An 18,463-nucleotide genomic window follows, 5' to 3' on the forward strand; every position below is an offset into this window, starting at 1 on the left:
AAGCAACAGACAAATAAATGAATGGGAAACTCCAGCCAGTGTTTGCTTTTCTGGGAGGGAGCTGGCGCCCCCTAGAGGGGAAAGGCCCCAGGTCCCGTTCCCCACCCCCCCGAGCCAGCCAATCCCCTAGCCCAGGGCCGGATCACAGCCAGCGCCCCCTAGAGGGGAAAGGCCCCAGGCATTCCCCACCCCCCTGAGCCCTAGCCCAGGGCCAGATTGGAGCCGGCACCCCCTAGAGGGGAAAGGCCCCAGGTCCCGTTCCCCACCCCCGCGAGCCAGCCAATCCCCTAGCCCAGGGCCGGATCACAGCCAGCGCCCCTAGAGGGAAAGGCCCCAGGTCCCGTTCCCCACCACCCTGAGCCAGCCAATCCCCTAGCCCAGGGCCGGATCACAGCCAGCGCCCCCTAGAGGGGAAAGGCCCCAGGTCCCGTTCCCCACCACCCTGAGCCAGCCAATCCCCTAGCCCAGGGCCGGATCACAGCCAGCGCCCCCTAGAGGGAAAGGGCCCCAGGCATTCCCCACCCCCCTGAGCCAGCCAATCCCTAGCCCAGGGCCAGATCGGAGCCAGCACCCCCTATAGGGGAAAGGCCCCAGGTCCCGTTCCCCACCCCCCTGAGCCAGCCAATCCCCTAGCCCAGGGCCGGATCACAGCCAGCGCCCCCTAGAGGGGAAAGGCCCCAGGTCCCGTTCCCCACCCCCCTGAGCCAGCCAATCCCCTAGCCCAGGGCCGGATCACAGCCAGCGCCCCCTAGAGGGGAAAGGCCCCAGGTCCCGTTCCCCACCCCCCTGAGCCAGCCAATCCCCTAGCCCAGGGCCGGATCACAGCCGGCATCCCCTAGAGGGGAAAGGCCCCAGGTCCCGTTCCCCACCCCCCCGAGCCAGCCAATCCCCTAGCCCAGGGCCAGATCACAGCCAGCGCCCCCTAGAGGGGAAAGGCCCCAGGTCCCGTTCCCCACCCCCCTGAGCCAGCCAATCCCCTAGCCCAGGGCCGGATCACAGCCAGCGCCCTTTAGAGGGGAATGGCCCTAAATCCCGTTCCCCACCACAAACGCACCAGGACAAACAGGCTGTATATGAAAATAGAAAGGTCTATTTCAGAGCTATTCTGCCCCCTGGCGTTCAGACCGCCTTATGGGGATGGGATGGGATGCAGGGGCCGGGGCGGCAGAGAGGATTGTACAAAAGTTTCCCCCCAGATTTCAACCCCAAAGGATCTGGGAAGGAGCTCCCCAGAGCCCCATTCACATCATCCCCCATTGGAATTAAGGGGGGGCCTCGGATCCACCCCCATACCCTCCCCGCTGAATTTGGTACTCCCCCACTTAAAACCAAGTATCTTCTTTTTACCCCCATTGGAATTAAAGATGGGGGGCCACAGATTCACCCCATATTCCCTCACTGGAAAGTGGGGTCCCTTCTCCTAGTATGGGGGGGCTCTCGGTTCCCCATCTTGAAAGTAGGTTCCTCATGCTCCTGCCTCCAAAAATCCCATCCCCTGCTAAGATCAGGGTCCCACCTATGTTTCCTCCATGGCTCTTAAGGGGTGTCAAAGCCCCCCACATTCCCCAGCAGAAAGCTGAAGGGGCTATTGGGATGGGGGACTCTTCCCTTCCCCCCAGTAAAGAGGGGTCCAATTCTCCCATCTGAAGTGGGGGTCTCCCTTCTCCCACAAGTCTGGTGTCTCCTCCCTGTTACCCAACTGAATCTGGGGTGTCTCCCCCATGGCAGCGAAGGGGTTCTGCAATCTCCCCAGGAAAGCGGGGTCCCGCCCGGAAATGGGGGCCTGCTCCTCTGCCCGCCGCGTCACAGGCTGCCCAGCGCTTGCCCCACCCGCACCCTGCGCCCAGCACTGGCGCGGAAGCCAAAGCGCCGGGGCCCCTGGAAGAGGAGGACGATGGTGGAGCCCAGGTTGAACTCGCCCAGGCCGGCCCCCTTGGGGGCGGGGACTCCAGCTGGCTCCGCCCAGGCCAAGTAGCTGCAGTCATGGTAGCAGCCCTGCACGTGGCGGGCGCAATTGGTGCGAAGGTCCTGCCGGAGAGAAAGGGGGCCACGGTTACCACGGTGACGGGCACCCCCCGACGCCACGTCTGCTCTGGTTTGCAGGAGCCATGTGACTGTGCGCTCACCCCCCCCCCTCCACATGCGATCCCACGGGAGCACGTGCTCACTAGCCCCCCCCCGCCCCCACGTGCAATCCCACCAAAGCATATGCTCACCAGGCCCCCCCACATGCAATCCTATGGGAGCACATGCTAACCGGGGGCCCCCCACGTGCAATCTCACAAGCATGCATGGGCTCACTAGAGGCCCCCCACGTGCGATCACACAAGCACCTGCACGCTCACCAGGCCCCCCCCTTGTCTGATCCCACAAATGCGTGCGCGCTCACCAGGGCCCCCCCTTGTCTGATCCCACAAATGCGTGCGTGCTCACCAGGGCCCCCCCCTTGTCTGATCCCACAAATGCGTGCGTGCTCACCAGGGGCTCCCCCACATGAGATTCCACAAGCACACACATGCTCACCAGGGCCCCCCCCACATGCAATCCCATGAGCCTGTGCATGCTCACCAGGACACCCCCCCCCCCCGCAACCCCACAAGCGCACACGCTCACCAAGGACCCCAGCAGGACACCAGAGGGCTGCCCCCCTCTCCAGGGCTCCCAGCTCCCTCTGCCCCCAGCCCCACCTGGTCGCAGTAGATGCGGATGGAGCCCACGTTGGTGGCCCCCACGGCAGTCAGGGAGAAGAAGCCGTGGGCCCACTCCCCGCTCAGCACCACCCGCTCGTTGTGGCAGAACAGCCCCGGGATCCAGCGCACCACACTCGGGCTCACCGACATCAGGGACCCTGCCACGGACGGGCACGGGGCAGGGCAGGCAGACAGATGGGAGGGAAGAGGAGACCCCAGCGTGAGTGACAACCGGGTCCATGCCCCCCGCCCCCCCAGCCTGCTCCCCCCCTCGGCTGTGCCGTACCAGGGAAGTGCCGGCGGTGCTGGATGCGCCAGTTGGTGGGCGAGTGGAAGCGGTGGTAGTCGCCCGGCGCCAGATAGATGACGCACTGATAGAGCCGCTGCCCCCGGTGCCACCGTGGGGAGAGACCCCGGCCTGGGGGAGAGAGACGGACAGCAAAGGGTTAATTGGGGCCTGCCTTGGATTGGGGGAGACACACCCCAGATTGGCCCTCCAGCATGGCCCCCTTGGGGCCCAGATTGGCCCCTGGGATCTATCCCAGCCACCCCCCCTGGATTGGATCCTGGGCCCAGCCCCCCACCATCAGCCCACCCCCAACCCCTCGCTCACCCCCATCTTCCCTCCAGTCCTGGGGCCCGAGGAAGCTCTCCAGGGAGTACGTCACCCCCTTCACCTGCTCCAGGCGGCTCCTCCGCACCCGGCCCAGGTGCACGATGCAGCCGTCCGCCGGGCTGACCTGCAACCAGCCGGGACAGGATGAGAAGCGGGGATGGCCTCACAAGGGGATTCACGAGGGCAGGCCAGGGCGGTCACACCTGTGGCAGCTGAGCGAAGACGGGGGAGCTCCCAATCCCCAGGGAGCAGCGCCCTGGGGAAGGCCGGGGCAGAGCTCCGGGGAGGGCCCATGCCGGCCCGTGCACAGACAGTGCAAAGCTCTCGTGAAGAGCCAGGCTGTGAAGGCACCCGGCCCGGAGCCCCGGGGAACGCACTTGTGTCTCGCACGTGCGGGAGGCTCAAGTGCCGCGGCTGGCACGGCCATGTTGAGCGGCGGCCAACGCCAGCTCGGGGCACTGCTGGGCACACGGCAGGCGGGTAGGTCTGGGACCCTGGTGAGCCTGGCCTCAAGGAGGGACGTGCATGTGTACTGCCACTGCGGGCATCCCCACGAACCATGTCAAAGGGGTGTCTCGGGGTGGAAGACCCATGACATGGGGCACCTGGGGGAGGGGCCAATGAAACATACCATGTTGGGGTGGGGGTGGGACATACCATAATTGTACAGGAGGGGTGGGACATACCATGCCATGGCGGGAGGAGAACAAAATGGGACCTATCATATTTTAGGGGGTGCAGGAGTGGAATGTAACCATACCGGGAGGGGCGGGGGGACCTGCCATGACATGGGAAGGCAATGAAGGGGCCGGTGAGACATACCATGTCATGGGAGGGCAATGGGGAGGCAGGGTGGGACATACCATACCATGGGAGGGCAATGGGGAGGCAGGGTGGGACGTACCATGCCATGGGAGGACAATGGGAGAGACCTACTATGTCATGGGGGGGCAGGGCAAGACGTACCATGGCATGGGAGGACAATGGGGGGGCAGCATGAGACATACCATGCCATGGAAGGGCAATGGGGGACAGGGCAGGATATACCACGGCATGGAAGTGCAATGGGGGGTGGGGAACACAGCAGGGCGTACCATGCCATGGGAGGGCAATGGAGGGCAACGAGGGATATACCATGTCATGGGAGGGCAATGCGGGGGACAGGGCAGGACATACCATGTCATGGGGTGCGATGGGACGCACCCAGGGCTTGAGCGGGCGTCGGAAGAGCTCCCCAAGGCTGCGGTAGCTGCTCAGATCTTCCTCAGCCGCCTCGGCCATGTTGACGGAGAAGGCCCAGACGTAGAGCGCCAGCAGGGGGCGCCGCAGCCAGCGGGGCAGCACCAGCCCAGTCAGCACCCCCCAGAGTCGCGAGAGCAGCCGGGTGGGGGCGCGACGGTACACGGCCTGCGGGGGGGGGGAGTCAGCAGGGGGCACTCGCCCCATAGCGCCCCGTATATACCCCCTGCCCCCACTCCTCCCCTCCCACCGCTTCTTCTGCCCCCCTTCTCCCCAGCTCCTCCCCCTCGCTGGCCCCTTGTCTACCCCCCACGCCCTGACCTTGCTGGTGGGCTGCAGCCCAGCATGGGTGAGGGGCTTGAGAATCTGCCAGGAGCGGAGCCGCAGGGCATGGCCCGGCATCTGGGGTAGATGGCGCCGCAGGGAGAGCCTGGGGATGGCCATCCTGGAGGGACACGTACAGCACCGCACACACACCACGGCTCACCCCTGGGGGTGAAACTGGGAGTTATGAGATGCTCTGCACAGCCTGCCTTTGCCTGGGATGATCCCAGCCTGGGGCAGAGGGGAGTCACTGCCCCAGGCGCATCCCCCAAAGCCAGGCTGGGCCCCCCACGCCCATCAGGAGAGCAGCGCCCCGGTTCAGGGCTGCCACGGGGTCAGAGGGCACCCCCTAAGACAGAGCCAGCCCACTCCCCGAGATCACACACAGTTACACACAGCATAACACAGACACACAGTGTCATACACACAGAGCACAACAGTGTTGTGCACAGGCACAGTGTAACACACAGAGCGTAACACACAAACAGCATCACACAGAGTATAGCAGTATAACACACACACTGATACAGAGATACATAGCGAAAGAGTTGCACATACAAATGTAACACACAGAGGGTGTAACACACACAGAGAGCATAAGCCAGTGGAACGCACTAACAGTGTAACACAGAAAGTGTAACCGCATCACACACAGAGCACAGTGTAACACACACACCAAGATACACACACAGACACACAGAAAGAGTAAGAGTTGCACACACAAATTTAACACATAAACAGGGCATAACACAGTGTAACACACAGAGAGCATAACAGTATAACACAATAACAGACGTGATACACTGACAGACTAACACAAAATGCACAGTGTAATTCACACACACTGTGTGTCTGTGTGTAACACGCAATGTCGCAGTGTAGCACAGTGTAACACACGTCACACACATGCACAGACACACAGTGTCACATACACCCAGACTATAACATAGTGTAACACAGAGAGAGATATACACACACATAACACACAGCAGCTGAGAGTGGGGTGTGACTCCTGAAAACCTTCAAACACACACCAATATACACACACACACTGATGCACAGTGGCTGGGAGAGTGACTCCTAGCCTTTGGGTCACACACACACCCGGAACAGGACACCCCCCACACGCATTAATAATGTAACACACACCTGCCCTGAGTGACGCACCCTGCTATTTATACACACAGGAAACAAAACTCACACACACTCGCTGACAGCAGAACGGACAACTGGCACAGATACAACACACACATTTGACACAATGACCCACACCCTGCAACATGTACACACACACACACACACACACTGATAGCAGCACGACTCTCAAGACAGCTGATATCTACTGATGTTGGTAAATGCATATCCACACACACACACCCACAACTCAGCACAGACACCCCCCCCAGCAGCCTCCTACAATATGGCACACAGAACAGTGACACACAGTCACACACACAAGGGCATGCGGAACAAGACACACACACATGTGCGCACACTGACATACAACCACACACACAAGGGTACAGAGAATACTCCTAACACACAATCACACCCACTATAACCATAGAGGGTAACATTCACACAAACACAAAATCACACTGACAGAACACTAACACAATCACAAACACACACACAAACACAGAGAAAAACACTGAATGACACTAACACAAAATCACACCCACTACAAGGGTACAGAGAATGACAACACACAAATAACCACACACACACAGGGCGAGGCCAGCCCAGACACACTCACTGGGAGCAAGGGTTTTGCTGGCCCGGATCTGTCTCTTCCTCCTCGCCAGTGCTCAGCAATGGCCATCACACAACACGTGCACAATGACTCACAAGGCTTGCACGGGGGGGGCCGGGCGCTCCCTCACGGAATTGGCTCTGCACAAGCCTATGGTCTCATCATCACCCCACACAGCAGGACCATGACATCACCGGGCCACGCACACAGGTGGGATTGCAAACAGAAGGGGCTTGAACTATGCCCCAGATACGGCTGCATCTCAGCCCAGGCCAGGCATCCCCATATAAACAGCTCTTGAACCCCACCCCAGAGGGGGCTGCGTCTCAGCACCGGGCAACCCCATATAAACAGCCCTTGAACCCCACCCCAGAGGGGGCTGCATCTCAGCACTAAGCAAGGGATCCCCGTATAAACAGTCCCCACACCCTGCACCAGAGGTGGCTGCATCTCAGTGCTGGGTGAGGGATCCCCATGTAAACAGCCCCTGCACCCCAACCTAAAGGTGGCTCCGTCTCAGCTGTTCCTCCTAGCAGGGAAAAGCCCCAGGTCTATGTATATATATTAAAACTTTATTTCCAGCAGTACAGGGGTGCAGAGCACGTTGAATTCCCAGCGTCTATAACTCTGGTCCCACATGGGGCTGGATCCAATCCACATCCTTCAGTCACTGGTCCCAGTCAGCTCCCTGGGATGAGCCCACTAAGGCACTGAATGTTTTGGTCCCGTTGGGGTTGGTACCGATGCTGGGGAGGGGGGCCGGCCTACAGGACTTTCTTGTCCTTTGGGGTCCAATCCAGACGCCACTCCTCTGCTCCAAGCAGGTTCCGATCTGTGACCCAGCCCGCCGAGACTAGCCCTGCAAGAGACAGACCAGCCCAGGGCAAGGGGATGGTGTGTGTGTTTCCCCAGCAGGGGGCGCTCTCCATAAGAGAGGTGGCAGCAGGGGACACCCCAGGGCTGGAAATGCAGTGGGTGGGGGTATCTTGCCAATCTCCCCAGGGCAGGGGCCCATGGGGAAGACCCCAGCGTTGAGAGCATGGGGGTAGGGTCTCCAGAGCACAGAGTGCTCTTCCCAGGGCACGGGGCCTGCAGGGGGTGGGACCAGGACTGGGAGTGCAAGGAGTGGGGATGTTCCCCAGCAGGGGGCGCTCTCCCCGGACGGGGACACAGGGAAGGGCCGGGGCTGAGTGCAGGGGGTGGGGACATTTCCCAGGAGGGGGCGCTCTCCCAGGGGTAGGGACACTAGGGGGCTCAGGGCTGAGTGCAGGGGGTGCTCTCTCCAGGGAGGGGCACTAGGGGTCCCTGAGGGCTGAGTGCACAGACATCCCAGTTACCTGCTAGGAACCGGGGGAACAGCCTGTCCAGCAGCTGGTGAGTTTCCGTTAGTGCAGCCCACACCTCTCCGCCAGGGGCTGAAAGACAGAACAGAGCTGGCTGGGGATGAAGGATAGGTGCTGGGAAACCCCTAGTTGAGCCCCCCTCCCCGCACACAGGACCAGGCACAGGGGGTGTCTGGGCACCCCACCCCCCCGGCCCGGCCCCTCACCTCCACACAGCTGCCTTTGCAGCTTCTGTACCGTCTCTCCCTCCACAGCACCCGGGGGCAGGGCCTGGCACAGCAGGGTCTCCAGCAGCAGGGCATGGGAACAGGCCTGGATGGTGTCCACACTGCTCGCCCCACGGCGCAGGGCCACGGCCACAGTGCCTGTGGGGAGAAGGGCACAGCAGGGTGTCCCGCACCATCTCACCGCACTGCCATCCTGGACGTCTGGATCCCATTTCCCTTCCCGGTCTCTGTCTCCTACAACTGCCATCCCGGATGCCTGGGTCCCATTTCCTCTCCCAGGCTCTGCCCCCTACAGCTGCTGTTCTGGACACTTAGGTCCCATTCCCCTCCTGGTCTCTGCCTCCTATGGCTGCCATCCCGGACACCTGGGTCTCATTCCTCCTCCCGGTCCCTCCTCACCAGCTTTTCGGTTCAGAGCGATTAGATAGTTCCTCGAGTTGCCCTCGCAGGCCTGCTGGAACTCAGCTACGCTGCAGGATAGACAGAGGGAAAGAATACGCAAAGAAGGCGATGCTCACTATGAATGGAACAGACACGTTTAGCCTCTGGAACTCCCTGCCACAAGATGTTACAGGGACAAGATCCACCAAAGACACAAAGGTTTCTGTGAGCAGGAACAGCAACTAGAATAAATGTCGATGGATGTCCCTAGAGACTTGTGCTGGCTGGGCCGAGGGCCAATCCCTGGGGAGGGATGAGGGACAAGTTAAACCTCTGTTACTAACCTGGAGACCAGCAGGTGGAGTGGGGCGCCCAGAGTTACCCTGAGATGCCGCTGGAATTCTGTGAAGAAGTAAGGAGCAAAGAGTCTAGTCAGCTGGGTATGTGGGGGGAAGGGGACACGGGGCCTTTCCCCTCTCGGGAGCGCTGGCTCCAATCTGGCTCCAGGGTGGGGAGACTGACTGGCTGGCTGGCTCAGGGGGTCAGGGAATGGGACATGGGGCCTTTCCTCTCTCGGGGTAATTGGTCTCTGCATCTGCCCATGCTGGGGTTCTCCTCTTCCCCTCTCCCCCCGTATCCTCTTCCCCCCGTGGTCACCTGGCAGCAGGGGTTCCTGCGGGTTGGCATGGGCGGGCGTGGGGACCCAGCCCTGGCACAGGAAGTGGTGCAGGGCAAGGCGCAGCCGGGCCCGGTTGAGCGTCTCCATGCAGACGGCGCGCACGGCCCGGTAGTTGGCGTAGAGGTGTAGAGCCGTGAACAGGCCATAGAGGGCGTAGGTGAGCCTGGGGGGGTGGAGGGCAGGGACAGGGATCAGAGACAGGGGCAGGCCCAGCCAGACCTAGAATCCCCCACAATCCCATGCCTGCCACCACCCTTCCCACAATCACTTTTGCCTCCCACCTCCCATAATCCCCCACAATCCTTCCCACAATCCCCTCTGACCCCCCCCCCATAACACTTGTGCTATCCCTGCCCTTGGGGTCACTCACTGGAGCCTGTCAGTGACGAGGGGGATGAGGAGGAGGCTGACGAGCAGGCCGGCTAAATTCACCAGGGTCTCCTGGGGGTCAGGGAGAGGAGTGAGTGAGGGCGTCTGCAGAGGTGGGGTACAACTCCCATCCCCATGGCATTTCCACCCTGCTGCATTCTGGGAGAACCTGTCCCCTCTGCCCCCTGGAGCTCCCCTGCTCGCTGCACTGTGGGGTGCCCCTTAACATTGGCCACACCGCCCCAGCAGGATCCCACCTGGCTCCCGTCTTTGGCCGAAACGTCCGCCATGTTGTCCCGCCGGGCTTGGTGCATGGTGAGGGCTGCCCGGGTGGCGCCTCCGGCTACTCCCACGATGCACTGGGGCAGAAAGAGAGAGAGAGAGGAGAGGGGTTTGGGAGTGGGGTGCAGGACTCATGTCAACGAGAGTCGGGGGGAAAGACTTAAGAGAGAGCCGTATCCCATAGGAATATGTGGATCAGGGCGGTTCCACCAGAATTTCATCAGGGGGAAAATAAGAAAACGGGAGAAAATGTTCTGACAATGTCCTGACTCTTTGTTTAGAAAATAATTTTTGCTTGGATTGTTTTTATTTCATTTTGGTATCGATGGCCATAGAATTCTCTACTGCATAGACCTCAGTATGGAGTATACGCTGTGTTATATAGTACAAAGAGGTGAAACTAAAGCAAAATCTTTCCAACGAGCTGAAATGAACGTTTTCTGGAATTCTCCTTCGTGGAGAATATTGAAATGGTCGGGTTTTGCTCTGATGAAGAATGCGGCCAAATTTCAAAAGCACAAAATCCTTCGTGAAATGGAACTTCTGCCATCCACGCAGCTCTGACACCATTCCCTGCCCCTCTGCCAATCCTCTGCCCCACTGCCAACCCCCTACCAATCACCCCATGCCAATCCCTCCCCCTGTGCCAATCCCCCCATGCCAGCCCCTCATGCCAACCCCTCCCACCAACTCCTCACCCACATAGAATCATAGAAGATTAGGGTTGGAAGAGACCTCAGGAGGCCATCTAGACCAACCCCCTGCTCAAAGCAGGACAAACACCAACTAAATCATCCCAGCCACGACTTTTGTCAAGCCTGACCTTAAAAACCTCTAAGGATGGAGAGTCCACCACCTCCCTAGGTAACCCCTTCCAGTGCTTCACCACCCTCCTAGTGAAATAGTGTTTCCTAATATCCAACCGAGACCACCCCCACTGCAACTTGAGACCATTGCTTCTTGTTCTGTCATCTGCTACCACTGAGAACAGTCTAGATCCATCCTCTTTGGAACCCCCCTTCAGGTAGTTGAAGGACGCTATCAAATCCCTGCTTACTCTTCTCTTCTGCAGACTAAATGACCCCAGTCCCCTCAGCCTCTCCTCGTAAGTCATGTGCCCCAGACCCCTGATCATTTTTGTTGCCCTCCGCTGGATTCTCTCCAATTTGTCCACATCCTTCTTGTAGTGGGGGGGGGCAAAACTGGACGCAATACTCCAGGTGTGGCCTCACCAGTGCCGAATAGAGGGGAATAATCACTTCCCTAGATGTGCTGGCAATGCTCCTACTAATACAGCCCAATATATCACACCGCCCCCTCCCCTGAACCAACCCTCTTCCCCTCATGCCAACCCCCACCCCAATGCAAACCCGTTGCATCAATCCCTTCTCCCCACACGCCAAACCCCCTCATGCCAACCCAGTCCCTGCTACCTTGAAGAAGCCGCTGGTGCAGATGATGAGAGTGAAGCATGCTGGGAAGGCAGGGGCCAAGATCTCCATGAAGATGGCCAGGTCATTGAGCCCATCTGCGAAGAGCCTGAAGGGCACAAGGGGTAAGAGTGGTGGGGCATGGCAGCGTTAGAGGTCACATGTCACCCAATGGGGTTCAGAGGACACTGGGCACTAAACAGGGGTCAGAGGTTCAGGATTGCCTGCTGATGGTCAGGAGTGAAGGGTAAGAGGTCATGGGGGAGGTCAGAGGGCACTCAATGGGGTACGAGGTTGAGAATTGCACTATGAGATTCAAAGAGTGAAGGTCACCAATGGGTCGAGGTCAAACGTCAAGTATTGCTCAACAAATGTCAAAAGTTGAGGTTGGCTCAATGGGGGTCAGAGGGCAAAGGTCACACAGTGCAGTCACAAGGCAAGTGTTGCCCAATGGACAGTCAGAAGGTGAAGATCACACAATGGGGACTCAGACGACAAATGCCCAATGAGAGATCAGAGTGTGAGGGTCACCTGAGAGGCTCAGAGGGGAGGATCGTCCAATCACATGCAGAGGGCAAGACTAACACATTTAAGGTTCAGAGGTCAAAGATCATGTAATAGTCAGCAAGCGGGGATCCGCCACTGGGATATCAGGATGAGGGGCATCCCAGGGTGTTGGGGTGAAGGGCGCCCCAGCGATGAGGGGTTGGGGGAGGGATGTCCTGGGAAAACGGGGGGGCGGGTCCTTTCCTCACTCACCTCCACTGCTTGGCGTCACAGTCCAGTTTGCTCCTGGGGGAGAGAGAGAGAAGAGGTCATGAGGAGAGATAACCCTACCAGCACTGGTGACCCAGAAACCTCCCCCTCCACAGGGTGTACCACTCACCCTTTCATCCAGGCAAAAAGGATCCGGCCAAGCATCCCCGTCCCGTCTGCAGGGGAGACAGAGAGGGCTGTCAGGGGGAGTGAAGGAAATGGCAGATCCCGCAGGGTGAATGGGGGGTTCAGGGGACTCTGGGGGGGCAGTACTGGGATTAGTGGGAGGGAGTGGGCGATGTCCCAGGCCGGCATGCATCAAGGAGGGGAACCCAGGTATGGGGGAGTCCCAGGACAGGATGGATTCACCAATTCATTGATTCCAATGCCAGAAGGGACCATTACGATAATCTCATTTGACCTCCTGGATAACACAGGCCAGAGACCTACCCCAGGGTAATTCCTAGAACGGAGCTTGTAGAAAAACATATAAAATTAATTTAAAAATGGTCACTGATGGAGAATCCACCACAACCCTGGATAAATTGTTCCAATGGTTAATTCCTCCCACTGTGAAACATTTACCCTTATTTCCAGTCTAAATTTGTCTAGCTTCAACTTCCAGCCATTGGATCCTGTTAGACCTCCCTCTCCTAGATTGAAGAGCCCACTATTAAATATTTGTTCCCCACGTAGGTACTTACTGACTGTGATCAAGTCATCCCATAACCTTTTCTTTGTTATGCTAAAGAGATTGAGCTGTCACTATAAGTCAGGTTTTCTAATCCTTTAATCATTCTCACGGCTCTTCTCTGACCCTCTCAACATCCTTCTGCAATTAAGGATGTAACAACATCCTTCTGGAATTGTAGGTTCCAGCACTGAACACAGTTGCAGACACACCAGGGATAAATACAGGGGTAGAATAACCTCTCTGCTCTGACTCAAGATCCCCTTTTATGCATTCCAGGACCGCCTGACTTCTTTTGGCCACAGCTTCGCACTGGGGGCTCCCGTTCAGCTGATTATCCACCAGGACCTCCAAATCTTTTTCAGAGTCCCTGTTTCCCAGGACAGAGTCCCCCCATCCTGTAAGTCTGGCCCACGCTCTTTGGTTCCTATACCTATATATTTAGCCGTATCCAAACACATATTGTTCACCTGAGCCCAGCTCAAGTGATCGTTCTGTATCAGTGACCTGTCCGCTTCGTTATTTCCCACTCCCCAGACTTTTTCTGTCATCAGCGATGATTTTATGTTTTCTGGCACGTCATTAATGCAAATGTTAAACAGCAAAGGGCCAGCTCTGCGGGACCCCACTAGTAACACACCCACTTGGTGGGGATTCCCCGTTCACAGGCACATTTTGATACCTATCCGTTAGCCAGTTTTCAATCCATCTGATGTGGACAGTGTTCATTTTACATCGTTCTAGTTTTTTTAATCAAAATGTGGTGCAGTACCAAGTGAAAAGCCTTACAGAAGTCTAAGTATATTACAACAGTGTGACCTTTTTCAAACTTGTAATCTTACGCTAAACAAAGTTAGTCTGACAGGCCCTATTTTCCATAAATCCATATGGACTGCCATTAATGATATTATCTTCCTTTAATTCTTCCTTAATAGAGTCCCGTATCAGCTGATCCATTTTCTTGGCTGGGATCGAGGTCAGGCTGATGGGCCTATAATTACCCAGATCATCCTGTTTACCCTTTTTAAATGTTGGCACATTAGCTGTCTTCCAGTCTTCTGGGACTTCCCCAGTGCTCCAAGACTTATTGAAAATCAACATTAAAAGTCCAGGAAGCTCCTAACCCAGCTCTTTTAAAACTCTTGGATGCAAGTTATCTGGACCTGCTGATTTTAAAATGTCTAACTTAAGTAGCTGCTGTTTAACATCCTTCAGAGATACTAGTGGAATGGAAAAAGTGTTATTCTATTATATGACAGCATCATTTGGTTTTGCCCTAAATACAGAACAAAAACATTTATTGAACACTCCAGCCTTTTCTGCATTATTATTGTTAATTCGACAATTTCCATCTAGTCATGGACCAATATCACTGTCAGGATTCTTTTTGTTCCTAATGTGCTTAAAAAGTTCCCTTGTTACTGTCCTTAACTCTGCTGGCCACAGATTTCTCCTTGTGTCTCTTTGCTTCCTTTATCAGTTTTCTGAAACTCCTATCTTCTGATTTATAATAATTACTATGAGGTTTCCCCTTTCTTCTATTCATTACATGTTATTTTTATATTTTTGAAGATGCCGTCACTTCCCCACCAAACCAGGTCAGCTTTTTAACCAGTACGGCCTTCTTCGATAGTGGGGTCAGAGATAGGGATTTGTGGAGTGGGTGTCTCCAGGATGATTCAGGGAGTGTGTCTCACCTTTGAGTATCCAGGTGACGGTGGCTGCAGCAACAGTCGAGGTCTGGTCCCCCACGCCCACCCCCTTTAGCACGGCCTGCGTGGCCAGCGCCCCCGTGATGCTGCTGGCAAAGGCCTGGGAGGAACAGGGAAGGCTGTTACTACTGGGGCAGCCCCTGGAGGGGCAAGTACCCTGACAAACCTCTCCACACCTCTGGCTTCCCAGTGTCCGCCATTACCCCCATCACACCCTTCTGCCCTCAGCCAGTCCTCCGCATGCCCTAGTACTATAAAGAGGGGGACTGGGCCACACCCCACTGCACTCTGACCCCCAAAACCCACTGCTAAGCAGCAGGGGTCCCCCAATACTTCCAGGGCTGGGGCTGGGTTCCCTTGCCCCCCCAGTGCCCTCTTCCTCCAGGACTGGGTCCCCTTGACTCCCAGTGCACCCCCAATCCCCCAGGTCAGGGGCTAGGTCCCCTCCTCCTCCAGAGCTGGGGTGGGTCTCCCCCTCTCCACCACCTCACCTGCACGGTGTCCCATATCTGGTAGGGCAGGTAGTCCTGGCTCACACTCTCGGGGTACCCCTGAGGCAGAAACACGGACTGCAGCGGAGAAAAGTGGGGGCCAAGGGTGAGCAGAACAGCGACCTTCCCCTGGGAATCAGAGACCACACGTCCCACCCTACATCTCCACCTGGTCAACAGCATGTCCTGTCCGCCCCCCACAAATTCTCCAACACCCACCCCCCGTAAACTCCTCCAAGCCCCCCAATCGCCCTTCCCCTCATCTCTCACCCTCAGCTCGCTTTCATAACCTCCAACCCCCCCCCACTCAGATCGAGCCTGGCTAAACCCCCTTCCCAATCTGTGCCCCCCACCCTGATCCCTCTGACTTCTGAACCCCTCCTCCCCTGCCCACCTCTGAATTACCCGTCAGCCCTCCTGGCTCCCCCCAACTCCCCACCTTTGCCCTCTGACCCCCACCCCTCGTCTCACCATGAAGATCTCCTTTAGCGAGCGCCATCCCACACGCCCTGGCTCATCCCCCACACAGCTTAGGCGCCCGTCAGGTGAGGGCACGTAGCACCGGGCACCACGGGAGCCATACTGCTCCGTGCAGAGCGGCTGCACCCCCAGGCTGGGCATGGCCGGAGCGGGTCTGTGGGGAGAAGACATTAGCCAGAGCAAGGAGGAGTCCATGGGTACGAGAAGAGAACACAACCCACTGACTGCATACACACACACACACAATGTCACAAGTATACAGTGTAATCAGAGACTGCAGACGCTCAGCGTTACACTCTGTCTGTGCACGCTGTCAGTGCGTTACACGCCGTGGGTATGTTAAGGTGTGCGGGCGCAATCTGAATGCAGCCTGTGTCTGTGCTGAGTGTGTTACACTCTGTGTGCGCATTAGTGCATGTGTGCAGTCTGTGTTAAGCGGTGTGTGAGAGTATGGTGTGCGTGCTACACATTTTGTGTGCGTGCATGTTACACTGCATATGTGTTGTACTGTGGGTATATGTGGGGGCGTGTGTGCATGTTACACTCTGTACATGTGCGCAGTGTGTATTACATGCTGTGTGTATGTCTATTGCACTCTGTGTGCATGTGTGTTACACTCTGTGTGCACCTGTTACACACTCTCTGTGCGTGTTCCACTGTGTTACATGCTCTGTGTGCGCATTACACTGTGTGTCTGTGTGTTACGCTGTGTGTTACATGCTCTGTGCACATGTGTGGGTGTTACACTCTGTGTGTTACATGCTCTGTGTGTGTGCACATGCATGTGGGTGTTACACTGCGTGTGTGTTATATGCTCTCTGTGTGCGCACATGTGTGGGTGTTATACGCCGTGTGTTACATGCTCTGTGTGTGTGCGCACATGTGGGTGTTACATTGTGTGTGTCACATGCTCTGTGTGCATACACATCTGGGTGTTACATTGTATGTGTTACATGCCTTGTGTTTCTGCATGTGTGTTACACGCTCCGTGTGTGTGCATGCATGTGGGTGTTACACTGTGTGTGTCACATGCTCTATGTGTGTGCACACACGTGTGGGTGTTACACTGTGGGTGTCACATGCTCTATGTGTGTGCACACACGTGTGGGTGTTACACGCTCCGTGTGTGTGCATGCGTGTGGGTGTTACACTGTGTGTGTCACATGCTCTATGTGTGTGCACACACGTGTGGGTGTTACACGCTCCGTGTGTGTGCATGCGTGTGGGTGTTACACTGTGTGTGTCACATGCTCTATGTGTGTGCACACACGTGTGGGTGTTACACTGTGGGTGTCACATGCTCTATGTGTGTGCACACACGTGTGGGTGTTACACTGTGTGTGTTACACGCTCCGTGTGTGTGCATGCGTGTGGGTGTTACACTGTGTGCGTTACATGCTCTGAGTGTGCGCACACGTGTGGGTGTTACACTGTGTGTGTGTGTTACGTGCCCTGTGTTTCTGCATGCGTGTTACATGCTCTGAGTGTGTGCATGTCGTGTGTGTGCATGTCGGTGTTACACACGCAGTGTAGCTGCCTGCACACACACAGCTGTAAATACGCTGTGGGTGTAATGGGGGGGAGTTAGTGAGTTACACTGACCCGCCCCTCCCACCGCAGGCTGCACCCCCGGGGCAGGAGCGAGGCGCCCCGCAGGCCCGGTGTCCGGCGCTGCCCGGGGGACACGTTGGCGGGGGGAGGGGCCCGGGAAGCGCCCCTCCCCCCAGGCCGGGACACACCCCGGGGCCCCGGCTGCCCGCACTTACCTGGGCAGGGGGCGCGGGAGCAGCGGGGACCCGAGTCTGGCCGGTGCAGGGGACTCCAGGCAGGGGGGTTCTAGAGCGCCCCCACCCCCGCGCGGGGCATTGTGGGAGGTGTAGTTCCTCGCGCACGGCATTCTGGGGGGTGTAGTCCCTGTCGGAGAGCCTGGAGGGCGGAGGAGGGCATGTAGGGGGATAGAGCGAGATGGGGGGTTATGAGGTTGGGGCTGGGAGGAGCTATGAGGATAGAGAGATACGGGGGGGTATGAGGATGAGGGTATATGGGGGGCTAGAGAGATGGGGGTTGTATGGGGCTGGGAGGGGCTATGAGGATAGAGAGAGATGGGGGTGTGTAGAATTGGAGGTATGAGGATGAGGGTATATGGGGGGCTAGAGAGATGGGGGTTGTATGGGGCTGGGAGGGGCTATGAGGATAGAGAGATATGGGGGTGTGTAGAGTTGGAGGTATGAGGATGAGGGTATATGGGGGGCTAGAGAGATGGGGGTTGTATGGGGCTGGGAGGGGCTATGAGGATAGAGAGAGATGGGGGGGTGTATAGGGTTGGGGGTTTCTATGGAGGTATGGTAAGGTCTATAAAATCATGCCTGGTGTGGAGAAAGTAGATAAGGAAGTGTTGTTTATTCCTTCTCATAACACAAGAACCCGGGGTCACCAAATGAAATTAATAGGCAGCAGGTTTAAAACAAACCAAAGGAAGTATTTCTTCACACAACGCACAGTCAACCTGTGGAACTCCTTGCCAGAGGCCAAGACTATAACAGGGTTCAAAAAAGAACTAGATAAATTCATGGAGGACAGGTCCATCAACGGCTATTAGCCAGGATGGTGTCCCTAGCCTCTGTTTGCCAGAAGCTGGCAATGGGCGACAGGGGATGGATCACTTGATGATTACCTGTTCTGTTCATTACCTCTGGGGCACCTGGCATTGGCCACTGTTGGAAGACAGGAAACTGGGCTAGATGGACCTTTGGTCTGACCCAGTCTGGCTGTTCTTATGGATTGGGGGTCTGAGGGTAGAGGAGGTAGTGCATGGGGCTAGAAATAGGTACAGAGAGTGTATGGGGTTAGAGAGAGAGTTATCTCCCTCTCCAGCAGATAGCCAGAGTGCTGGGCCTCCACAATGTGCTGGTGGCCAGTCTCAGAGCTGCACAAACCAGCCCTGACAGCCTGAGGCCAATGTGGCTGCTATTCAGGGGCACCTAACACCCTGTTTGCAGC

At 57.1% G+C, this 18,463-nt stretch overlaps 2 protein-coding genes across 3 annotated transcripts; both read right to left on the reverse strand.

The window, feature by feature from the left end:
* Positions 1-1,111: 1,111 nt before the first annotated feature.
* LOC144267051 (phosphatidylserine decarboxylase proenzyme, mitochondrial-like) lies at positions 1,112-6,594 on the reverse strand. Of its 2 annotated transcripts, none has more exons than XM_077820707.1 (6): positions 4,867-6,594; positions 4,483-4,713; positions 3,304-3,430; positions 2,977-3,108; positions 2,688-2,848; positions 1,112-2,028 (listed from the first exon to the last, which is right to left on the reverse strand). In XM_077820707.1, the coding sequence occupies exons 1-6, from the start codon at positions 4,987-4,989 to the stop codon at positions 1,804-1,806; spliced, it is 999 nt and encodes a 332-aa protein (XP_077676833.1). In that variant the 5' UTR covers positions 4,990-6,594; the 3' UTR covers positions 1,112-1,803. The 2 variants fall into 2 exon arrangements, with proteins under 2 accessions (XP_077676833.1, XP_077676832.1); XM_077820706.1 differs by having other exon boundaries at positions 2,614-2,848.
* A 580-nt stretch (positions 6,595-7,174) lies between these two features.
* RUSF1 (RUS family member 1) lies at positions 7,175-17,328 on the reverse strand. Its single transcript, XM_077820692.1, has 15 exons — positions 17,230-17,328; positions 15,455-15,617; positions 14,984-15,061; positions 14,478-14,592; positions 12,220-12,265; positions 12,093-12,125; positions 11,337-11,442; positions 9,879-9,980; positions 9,623-9,693; positions 9,231-9,415; positions 8,918-8,975; positions 8,592-8,662; positions 8,172-8,330; positions 7,960-8,037; positions 7,175-7,481 (listed from the first exon to the last, which is right to left on the reverse strand). The coding sequence occupies exons 2-15, from the start codon at positions 15,602-15,604 to the stop codon at positions 7,387-7,389; spliced, it is 1,347 nt and encodes a 448-aa protein (XP_077676818.1). The 5' UTR covers positions 15,605-15,617; positions 17,230-17,328; the 3' UTR covers positions 7,175-7,386.
* Positions 17,329-18,463: the final 1,135 nt, after the last annotated feature.

Source organism: Eretmochelys imbricata, chromosome 6, assembly GCF_965152235.1.
Source record: "Eretmochelys imbricata isolate rEreImb1 chromosome 6, rEreImb1.hap1, whole genome shotgun sequence".
NCBI lineage: Eukaryota > Metazoa > Chordata > Testudines > Cheloniidae > Eretmochelys > Eretmochelys imbricata.

Bases quoted from the DNA above. Each gene is read 5' to 3' on its own strand.
- RUSF1 (XM_077820692.1), bottom strand. From the start codon at position 15,604: ATGCCCAGCCTGGGGGTGCAGCCGCTCTGCACGGAGCAGTATGGCTCC. The intron at 12,126-12,219 runs GTGAGTGGTACA...TCTCTCCCCCAG, and splicing joins CTTTTTGCCTGGATGAAAGG to GAGCAAACTGGACTGTGACG. The intron at 9,694-9,878 runs GTGGGATCCTGC...CCTGACCCCCAG, and splicing joins CGGCCAAAGACGGGAGCCAG to GAGACCCTGGTGAATTTAGC.
- LOC144267051 (XM_077820706.1), bottom strand. From the start codon at position 4,989: ATGGCCATCCCCAGGCTCTCCCTGCGGCGCCATCTACCCCAGATGCCG. The intron at 4,714-4,866 runs GTCAGGGCGTGG...CCCCCCCCGCAG, and splicing joins GGCTGCAGCCCACCAGCAAG to GCCGTGTACCGTCGCGCCCC. The intron at 2,849-2,976 runs GTACGGCACAGC...CGTCCGTGGCAG, and splicing joins GCACCGCCGGCACTTCCCTG to GGTCCCTGATGTCGGTGAGC.